This window comes from Alosa pseudoharengus, unplaced genomic scaffold, assembly GCF_046254945.1.
Source record: "Alosa pseudoharengus isolate Yale_2024_CS ecotype anadromous, Long Island Sound unplaced genomic scaffold, YU_APseudo_1.1 YU_APseudo_1.1_scf_32, whole genome shotgun sequence".
Classification (NCBI taxonomy): Eukaryota; Metazoa; Chordata; class Actinopteri; order Clupeiformes; family Clupeidae; genus Alosa; species Alosa pseudoharengus.
Genome location: NW_027468729.1, coordinates 507,765 through 518,400, shown reverse-complemented (window position 1 = coordinate 518,400; position 10,636 = coordinate 507,765). Strand labels below are relative to the sequence as shown.

Genomic DNA, 10,636 nt, shown 5'->3' with positions numbered 1-10,636 from the left:
CTGCAATAAAATTGTCGCCCTCAAGTCGACACAAATCTCAATATGGTCATTGTAAGCGTGCGCACTGCATGCATCACCCCACCAAACAAGCCTGTTATCCTTCATCACGGGCCGCATTGGGATCTAACGTCTCATAAAATCATAAAAAAAAAGTCGATGCTAGTGAAAGCAAGGGAAAGTTTGGTGTGTGGATGAATAACAATGAGCTTTGTCGGAGGCCTTCACGAACAGCGCTTATTGAAAGGCCAGACCATTCAAAAAGTTCTACCGGTCAGCTAATTGAATGAGGGATAATCAGGCAGACGAGGCGACAGATGCTCGCGTGCCTTTACAACGGTGGCTCCAGGACGAGCGACTGGGCGCATTCCGCTTAGAAAAAGGAGGAGAAAACTTTACCCCCACAGCTTGAGTCGAACCTCATCTCGATTGTACCCCCACCTGCTACGTCTATTGTCTGGACGGAGCAAAGTTCAGCATATCAATGACAGCCTTAAATGCATACCCTGACTTTATTGTCGAGGGAGGGCTGAGCAGCAGCAACGATGGTCTTGGTCTTTATTCAACATGATGATGATGTGTTATAAAGTTGTAGCTTACACCATGATAGTCAACTTATTTAGCTTGACTATTGCTGTTCTCTGTCTGTCTGTGGACAATGTATGCATTCATTCACCAATCCATCAACACATATCCCACATCTTCCTAAATGTGAGGCAATCTGAAAATAGCAAATACTTTGAGGAGTGGAAAATATTGCTCCATCTCTCAGCCAGTTTTTTTTTAGATCGACTGTCATCCTTGACTAATGCGTTTGTATCATTAGTGAATTTGTTCACACGTTTGAAGAAGTAAGAGTTTAAAACAGAATAGGGGATTTCTATTGAGAGACCATGCCTAAATGTATTAAGCTTGCATCTGCTTTTACTTAGCATCTACATCTTTTTTCATAGGAAAGGGAGGGGGCATTCCAGCGCCCCTTAAATGTGTGGAAATTCTGGCGGACTTTGACGTCTTTGTTCTGCCAATGTGATTAGCGCTTCGTCCCGCGCTAGGATAATTGCATTACAGCTCTCTGTGCTTGCCGCGCCAAAGCGAGCACCCGTCCGTATCAAACTAGGTTAAAAATGGAGTCTATGTGTTTGGCAAAGAAAATGCAAACGTTTTACAAACATAGCTGGTATGAAAAGAATAAATGGACAAACAAAAGAAAGGCATTAGGCGATCCCTGCCTTTAGTATTCCAAGGGCACAGGCACCCAAATTTAGGGGCCACTTGCTTAGTAAGTATTCTAAACAAAACGGACATTTCAGGCAGAATGAAAACGCATCCAAGTCAGAACTGGTTCAGTGTGGTTAGATGTAATAATAATATTAAGAAGACGTAGAAGAAGAAGATGATGATTATGAGGATGATGCTGATGGTGAGGAGGATGATGATGATGATGAAGAAAAACAAACCACAAGCCAGATTCAATGGCACCCACCATGCACAAACATTTCCATCCTTAGATGTTTAATAAAGCTGGTAAAATGTCATGCCATTAATACATCTGCTGATGCTTTTAAAAGGGCTTTCAGAGTGGTGTTCTTATACTCTTTCATCACTCCTTCCTGAGGGAGCAAAACGTGAGCTAACGGAATAGGATTTGTTTCGCTTTGTAAAGGAAACTAATTTTGGTCTTAGTATTTTGAATAGGAGTTTGTTCAAAGATGAATCTGCACAGTGACCGGGGTTCGGTGCCAGCGACCCTCGCCAGATGGCAACGGTATTGCAAGGTCCCAGTTGCGCATGTTCATCTTGAAAAGCTCACACGGATATTAATTTTTTGGAACTGATCGGCTATTCATCAGGGTATCAGAGCTTTGTAAACTGACATTATTCACGGGGACAAAAATGTACACCGGCGTGACTCAGTCTTCAAACCATTCGTGATGATTTGGTGGCGTGCTTAAAGACGATGCACGCATGAGAAAACGTCCCTTTCCATACAATTGAATTTAATTGAAATTAAGTTACTATTTGTCAATCTTAATGCTATGCGAAATATGACACTGATTGGAGCACATGATCGACCATAATACCAATAAACTGTTTTTAAATTCCTGTTTATAGGCTACTCCTTAATGTTACTTTGCGAGAGAGTGCATATCTGGTATATCTGTTGCACATTACCGCTTTCGTGTCTACTCAACCACCAAAGACCTTTTAGCCCGTGTCGATGAATAATTAAGACCCAACCAAACGTTGATGGCGAAAGTTTGTCTTGAGTTATTTTGTCTTGCCTCTGTTAGGCAGGAGGAGGGAGATAGGGGGTGTGGGGGGGTGGGGGGTACCCGAAAGGGCGGGGTTTGCCCCCCCCCCCCCCCCCCACACACACACACACACACGCACACACCTCTTACCCACTCTGTCGCTTTAATATGGATCTATAGCCGGTCTGTATTCAATGGTCACTGACTGGGAGGGTTGAGGGGCAGTACTTGATTTAGGAAGCGTTTTGTCCTCACGGAGCAAGGCTGAGGCGCATTTTTTCTCCCCAAAGAGCTGGGCTATTTGGGCCAGTCAGTCTGAAGTGGCAACCCAGACAGCGGGAGGCACTGCATCGAGCGCACATACACACATACTAACCACAACCTGCGCTCTGTGCTTAAGTGGATGCATGCAACAGATTTCTCTCCGGATAACACAGAAGATATTGTGAGTGTGGTCACGTTTTCAATAGATTTCGTTGGGTACCTCTCGCGTTTTTCAGCACACAGGGTGACCATTTCTGTGAAAATGCTTTTGAATCGATAACTTTGGGCACAAAAAAGTAATTTGGTCTGCAAAGCATTTTTTTCGAATTGGGTTCACTGAACATAAAAGAGAAGAACTGAGAACATGGATATCAACAGGAATGGTGCGTTTATTTTTATAAGAACATTGAAACTTCTTGTGATGATGATACTGATACAACATGTAACTGGCAAGACACTGAAGTACCAGGTTTACGAAGAACAAAGGATTGGAACTGTTATTGCACGACTAAAAGAGGATGTAGCTGATGTTTTGTCGAAACTTCCAAGCTCGGTGTCTTCGCGTTTCAAGGCAATGCAAAGAGGGAGCACATTACTGTCTGTGCGCGAACAAGACGGCGAGATCAGCATCAGGTCAAAAATAGACAGAGAAAAACTGTGCGAGAAAAATGTGAACTGTTCTATCGAATTCGATGTGTTGACCCTGCCTACGGAACATTTGCAGTTGTTCCACGTCGAGATACAAATACTTGACATTAACGACAACGCTCCTCAATTCTCGCGGTCAGTAATTCCCATAGAGATTTCTGAAAGTGCGGCTGTAGGCGCACGGATTCCCTTGGACAGCGCAACGGACCCTGATGTCGGAGATAACTCTCTTCACACATACTCCCTGACCCCAGCAACGGACTTTTTCATGATTGATATCCTCACACGAACCGATGGTGCCAAATATGCGGAGCTCGTTGTGCTTAGGGAATTGGATAGAGAGACACGGTCCAGCTATGAACTTCAGTTAATTGCATCGGATAAGGGCGTTCCCCCAAAATCTGGTTCCACACTCCTTAAAATCAACATTGCCGACTCAAACGACAACAACCCTGTCTTTGAGAAGCCATCTTATGTGATTAATCTATTGGAAAATTCACCTATAGGCTCCATGATAATTGATCTGAACGCCACAGACCCTGACGAGGGCACCAATGGAAAAATAGTCTACTCTTTTAGTACTCACGTGTCCACGAAAATTCAAGAGACATTCAAAATAAACTCAGACAATGGACAATTGACTCTGATTAAAAAGGTCGACTATGAAACAACCAACTCTTTTGATATTGATATACAAGCACAAGACCTTGGCCCTAATTCAATGCCAGCGCACTGTAAGGTCATCATTAAAGTTGTAGATGTGAATGACAACAAGCCAGAGATCAGCATCAATTTAATGTCACCAGGAAACGAGGAAGTGGCATACATATCTGAGGGCGCAGCTGTGGACACTTTTGTTGCCCTGGTGAGGGTGGATGACAAGGACACAGGGCTCAATGGAGAGGTGATATGCAGGCTTCATGGACAAGGGCACTTCCGGCTCCAGAAGTCCTACGAGAAAAACTACATGATACTGACTGATGTTGCTTTGGACAGGGAGAAGAGGTCAGAATACAGCCTCACCGTGGTCGCCGAGGACCGAGGTTCACCCAGCCAGTCCACCATCAAACACTTCACAGTGCAAGTGCTCGATGACAATGACAATGCACCACGGTTCGAGAAGAGCCTTTACGAAGTCTTCAAGCCCGAGAACAACGCACCAGGTGCATACCTCACCTCCGTGGTGGCCGTGGACCCTGACCAGGGTCTCAACAGCCAGGTGAGCTACACTATCCTGGAGAGCATGGTGGATGTCAGCTCCATCTCCACCTACGTGACCGTGGACCCGTCCAATGGTGCCGTGTACGCGCTCCGCTCGTTTGACCGCGAGGACGTGAGTCGGGTAGTATTCACCATCCAGGCCCAGGACGCGGGCAGCCCACGGCTGAGCAGCAACGTCACCATGGTGCTCACACTCCTGGACGAGAACGACAACCCGCCGTTCATCGTCTCGCCACAACTCTGGAACCACACGGCCGACGTGCCTGTCTCCCGCTACACGCCCGCCGGTCAGGTGCTGACCACCATCCAGGCCACAGACAAGGACGCCGGCGCCAACGGCGAGCTCACCTGCATCATCGTGGCCGGCAACGAGGCCGGCTACTTTGCCATGGACAGCAAGACGTGTGAGATCCGCACCAACGTCAGCGTGGAGCAGATCCCGGCCGACCACATGGAGGTCACGGCTCTCGTCCAGGACAAGGGGCCGGAGCCACTGACCGCCAGAGCTGTGCTCAAGTTCACCATCTACGAGAACATGGACAGCGCCATCCACACGCACACGGCCGACGGGGGGGAGGCCTCCCTGGACGTGTCCCTGATCATCATCATCTCTCTGGGCGCCATCTGCGCCATGCTCCTGGCCATCATGGTGGCCTTCGCAGTTCGCTGTGGACGGGAGAAGAAAGACACCCACTCCTACAACTGCCGAGTGGCCGAGTCCACATACCAGCATCACCCTAAGAAGCCTTCCAGGCAGATCCACAAGGGCGATATCACGCTGGTGCCCACGGTCAACGGGACCCTGCCCATTCGTGCACACCACCACTCGCCCGCGGGCTCGCCCCTGGCGGAGAGGGCGCAGATGAGCAGCCGGCAGAGCCACCATAGCCGCCAGTCACTCAATAGCCTGGTTACAATATCGTCCAATCACATCCCAGAGAGCTTTGCCTTGGAGCTGGCCCATGCTACTCCACCTGTGGAGGTAAGAGCACTCTGTTTTTTGCGTGGGAGGTTACACAGATGTAAGCTGACACATGTAAACACATACACACAGACACACACACACAGTTCACAAACCATGGCTGATACAATGACTAGAACTCATAGTAGTAGCTAGAAATTTTGTTTGTACAACATTCCCAATTTCTCATCCTCCTGCACTGTTTTCCTTTGTTCACCAGCCCTTATTCATATGTGGGTGTTCATCATGTGGTTGCCTGCTATTCGTTTCATTGCATGCATCCATCGACTGTCATTCCACCTCATTGTCATTCACTGTGTGTCTGTCTTGGTCTCCATCCGTATTCATTTTTTGTCATTTGTGTCACTTTTTTTTAAATATAGCAAGTCTCACAGCTTCTGTCACTGCTCCATCAGGGCCACTACCAACCAAGACCAAGTTTCCGAGGAAATAAGTACTCAAGGAATTACAGGTAATTTACCCCCCCCCCCCCCCCAACCCCTTTATCCTGAAATGTCATTTCAATTTGGTTGAGAGAACAGGATATTTAACAGGACACTACCCATTCAGATTGGGCTGCGGTAGCACTGGTGAAAGAGATTCTCTGTTGCCTTGGTCACCCAGTTTTGTTGCAATACCATTGGACAGCTCATCACATGAGGTCATAGCTTGCTGTTGTGATTTGTTTTGTCTCATTTGTTTGTGTTGACAAATCACACTGTATTCAACAGGAGAAGCAGTGTTGACAGTCATTTCATTTTTGCAAAGACATGTTTTTGGTATTGCATCTCAGTATGATGTATTTTCTCTTTTTATTATCATATTAAATGGACAATGGTGTTTCATCATTTTGTGATGAATGTACAGCTCAGGACTTTATACCAAAGGTTTTTACAGTACAATAAATGTTTACATGGATTTTCATTGACTAAATTTGGCTTTAGAATGTAGTTGAATGACACCCCCCCCCATCTATCTTGTTGTCAGGTATGGCCTCCAAGACATGGATAAGTTCAGCCTGAAGGACAGTGGGAGAGGGGACAGTGATGCCGGGGACAGTGACTGTGACATGGGTCGGGAGTCGCCGATTGACCGGCTCCTCGGCGAAGGATTCAGTGACCTCTTTCACATGGATGCCCATCAGCGACTCCACCCAGGTGAGACGGGCAGGCAGAGGCCAAGTGTCCCTTTCACTGACGGTCAGGGGGTCGTTTTCTCTGTGATGCTGTAGCCTATGGATCGATCATTGCCATCTACCCACAGGGACCCTGACCACTTACTTTAGGTCACTCTCTGGGCAGGCTGTCTGCCATAGGTCTGTTTCTCTATCCCATTGACTATTGTGTCCTTTGTAAACATATATACAGATTAGGTTGGAGAATGAACCCAATATCATCATTAGTCAGTAACCCTCATTATTTTTTGATTGCAAAACACCCACCTCGCTATCTCAACACCATTTTCAACAATACATTTTTTGTATTGTATCTTCTCTCCACCTAAATGTGTAGTGTAAGAGGCTAGGAGAGTGAGGGATGGAAAGAGAGAGAGACAGAGAGAGAGAGAAAGAGGGAGAGAGAGAGCAGGCGAGAGGGACTTTTGTCACTCATCTGTATGCATTTTCAGTTTGTGCACCGTGAGTGACAGCTCAGTGCTTTCAAGTCTGAACTGAAGAAAATTCACAGTAATTGCTTTCAGAATGATGTTATTCCCCCCTGGAGGCCTCCCATTTTAGCCAGCTCTCACAGTTGTTCTTGCTTTATGGAGAGTCAGAGAACAAGAGCACAGCATTGATTGGTGCCTTTTAACCACTTATGTGCCAGCCAGCCAGCCAGCCAGTCGCTCAGCTCCAGTCTCTTATGTAGGGCTCGTCTCTGCTCTGCTTTCCTAATGAAGAGTCTGTTCTCCTCCCTCATTTCCTTTCCTTTCTTCCCTTCTCGTCCCTACTCTTCTCTTTACTCATCTTCTCTTCTCCTTTTCTCTTCTCTCTTCTTCTCCCCTCTTCTCATCTGTTATCTTCTCTTCACTCCTCTCTTATTTTTCTCTCCTCTCCTCTCCACTCATCTCCACTTCTCTTCACTCTTCTCTTACTTTTCTCTCCTCTTCACTCCTCTCTTATTTTTCTCTCCTCTCCTATTCTCTTCACTCATCTCCTCTTCTCTCCTCTTCACTCTTCTCTTACTTTTCTCTCCTCTCCTCTTCACTCCTCTCTTTTTTTATCTCTGTTCTCGTTTCTTCTGCACTTGTCTTCTCTGCTCCTCTCCCATTTTCCTGCCCTGCTTGATTCAGTCTCTTTGTCGAGTCTTGACTGAACATGAGCATCCTATTAACCTCCATGTCTGTGTGTGTCTGTGTGTCTGTCCCCTGCAGCCATGAGACTGTGCACTGAAGAATGTCGCATCCTGGGCCACTCTGACCAGTGCTGGATGCCCTCCGTCCCCTCCCCAGCCTCCACCTCCTCCGACTACCGCACCAACATGTACATCCCAGGGGAGGAGGCCTCGCCACAGGCCCTGGTGGAGGAAGACCAACAGTCTGTGGACTCCTCTGGCGACCGCAAGAAGAGCTTCTCCACCTTTGGCAAGGAGTCGGAGGAGGAGTGCGGAGTAGGAGGCTCTCTCTTGTCCGAGATGAACAGTGTGTTCCAGCGCCTCCTGCCGCCGTCCCTCGACACGTATGGCGAGTGCAACGAGATGGCCGAGCGTTCCGTCGCCTTGGAAACCCGACGGGGCTTCCTCCCTGGCAAGTCGTCGTCGTCATCGTCATCCTCGTCCATGTACCCGCAGGGCGTCGCCGCCTGGGCTGCCAACACGCACTTCCAGAACCCAAGCAACACGTCGGGCAATCACATAACGACGCCAACGCACGGGCCAGCCAATCACGTGACGGCTACCACCCAGACGCACCTCAAATGGCTGCCGGCCATGGAGGAGATCCCGGAGAACTACGAGGAGGACGAGCTGGACAGTGTACTCGGGCACCTACAGAGCAAGCGCAGCGACAGTCGCCATGAGGTCACCATGGACACAGGCGAGCTCGTGGCCGAAATCAACAAACTCTTGGTCGACGTCCACCACAACTAGACTGCTCCCAATCCAAAAACAAAACGAACCTATTAAAATGTGAAATGGTCCCCCGTCAAAGTCTTTCTGATTTCCCTCGCCCACTGTTTCATTTGACCTGAGGGTGGAGAAATCAGAGAGAATAATGCACTGTATCAGACATTCTGTGGCATTGATATTGTGAAGGTGTGTTTAAGTGCTAGTTATTTGGAAATGGCTTTGTTTCTCACACATTTTTATTTCTTTTGGTATACAGTGTGCACATTGTGATTGTAACTACCTTTGTATTTTAAGAATACGTTTTTTTACACAATATTTATATATGTATGCTTGTATATATTACAAAAAACAAACGGATGTCTATTTTTATATTTTTCTGCATGTCATCAAAAGATACTGTATGTTACTGTATGTGTGTGAGTGAGTGTGTGTATGCACACTGGGGCATATATGTGTGTGTATGTGTGCTTATGGGAGTGTATACAAACAAAAATATTTATAAATAAGTTTTGACATTGCGTGTGTGTGAATATGAGTATTACTCCATAACATGCTGAGAAACAGTGTTTGTATTGAGATGTGTTTTGTCTCTGTGTTGACACCACCTGTACTCTGACTTCTAGAGAAGAAAGTGGCAAAATAATTCAACCACACCACAAACCTACTGGACGTTTTCTGTTTTCATTTTATTACAGTAACTATTGTCCAATTGTCAACAAAGAGCGAGAGTGTAAAAAAAATCTTGAAAAATAGATACTGAGATCTCTCGAACTGTACATGCCTTCTTTTTCTGGCTATTTATTTGTTTGCCACAATACAATCCTTGTGCCTCCTACTCTTGGATCTGAGCCTTTTTTCTTGCCTCTATGTACTACAGCTCCCCCTACTGTTGAGTGCAAGAACTTCACTCTCAGGCAAATCTGGTAGAAGAAGGACACACATTCTCAGTGCGCTCCTTATACTACTAATTTAATTAGGCTTGTGTGGATAATCCCAGACAATACATTTGCTTAATATTACTTTACATAAAGCACTGCTGTGTCTCATGCGATAGGCCAATTTAGCCTCATTCCCACCTCATTTACCTCGGGATCACTTAGAGTTCCCATTCCCATTATCCATCATTGTGGAGAAGAACATGCCTGTTGTTTAAACAGATGAGTTCACTTTTTGCTCACAGATTATCATTGTCAGTACTAATGCTATGCATCTGGCCATGTTAAACACCTGTTGGCATTTATAATTCAATAACAGGCAGCTGTTGTGTTTTGGAAATAAGCCAGTGGGCATTCATCTATGCTGGCTGACCATGTGTGGCGAGATGCTAACATGCTAGCATGCTTTTAGCTGGTCTCCTCTGGAAGCTCTCTGCTAGGTTCTGTTGAATCTTTGTGGGTTTTGGAGATCACCTTTTTTGCATAATAGTTCAAAAGGCATGGAATTCCAGGCCTGACAATGGGAATACTTGCTGATATATGTCTGGCTGCATGACTGTCTATCTGTCTGCTTGTGTGTTTGTTTGCCGCCACCCCCCCCCCCCCCCCCACCTCTCTCCTCTCTCTCATTCTCACACACACACACTCTCTCACACACCCTCTCTTTCTCTCTCTCTCACACACACACTCTTTCTTACACTCTCTCTATATCTCATGGTTTTATTTTGTTCAAGCCTGCATTATTATGTGCTTAAAAATAATTTCTCATGACAAACTTGAAGAGGCTGATCATTACCTGCATTTGTAACCAAATGTGTTGACCTTTATAGGCCTCTTTATTACACTCAACATGCTTTAACACTGACATCTACAAGACTGCTTATTGGTCCAGTGTATGCCTTTTGGTTTTCGCCTTTGAGGGGCTATGGATTGTTAGGACAATACCACAACAAAAATCACAAAATTGAAGTGCAGATTATGAGACAACAACGTACAGTCACTTTTTATTTTTATTTTTCCTCTATGCTTTTACCTACTACTGCTTGTTGTTCTCTGTTCTCTGATGGTGAAAATCACATACTATACCGAAATTATTGACCAAGCAGGAAGTCCATGCAAGATACGATGGAGGAAGCAGAGCAGAGGATACTCTACAACTTTACTAGGAAAATGTAGCCTTACGTAGCCAGACTCAATTCTATACAGTATTTTAATCTGGTACTACACCTTTGGGATGTAACTATGGGACATATTTCAACCAATACAGGGGAAATATGTCCCTGCACAGAATTG

At 46.1% G+C, this 10,636-nt stretch overlaps 1 protein-coding gene across 1 annotated transcript; it reads left to right on the top strand.

Annotated features, from left to right (window-relative positions):
- The first annotated feature begins 2,500 nt into the window (after positions 1-2,500).
- Positions 2,501-9,228, top strand: pcdh18a (protocadherin 18a). Its single transcript, XM_076264642.1, has 4 exons — positions 2,501-5,367; positions 5,730-5,818; positions 6,334-6,503; positions 7,717-9,228. The coding sequence occupies exons 1-4, from the start codon at positions 2,881-2,883 to the stop codon at positions 8,427-8,429; spliced, it is 3,459 nt and encodes a 1,152-aa protein (XP_076120757.1). The 5' UTR covers positions 2,501-2,880; the 3' UTR covers positions 8,430-9,228.
- The last annotated feature ends 1,408 nt before the right edge of the window (positions 9,229-10,636 follow it).

Excerpts from the sequence above, each read along its gene's own strand:
- pcdh18a (XM_076264642.1), top strand. The coding sequence starts at position 2,881 with ATGGATATCAACAGGAATGGTGCGTTTATTTTTATAAGAACATTGAAA. Across the intron at positions 5,819-6,333 it reads AAGTACTCAAGGAATTACAG|GTATGGCCTCCAAGACATGG; the intron begins GTAATTTACCCC and ends TCTTGTTGTCAG. Across the intron at positions 6,504-7,716 it reads CCATCAGCGACTCCACCCAG|CCATGAGACTGTGCACTGAA; the intron begins GTGAGACGGGCA and ends TGTCCCCTGCAG.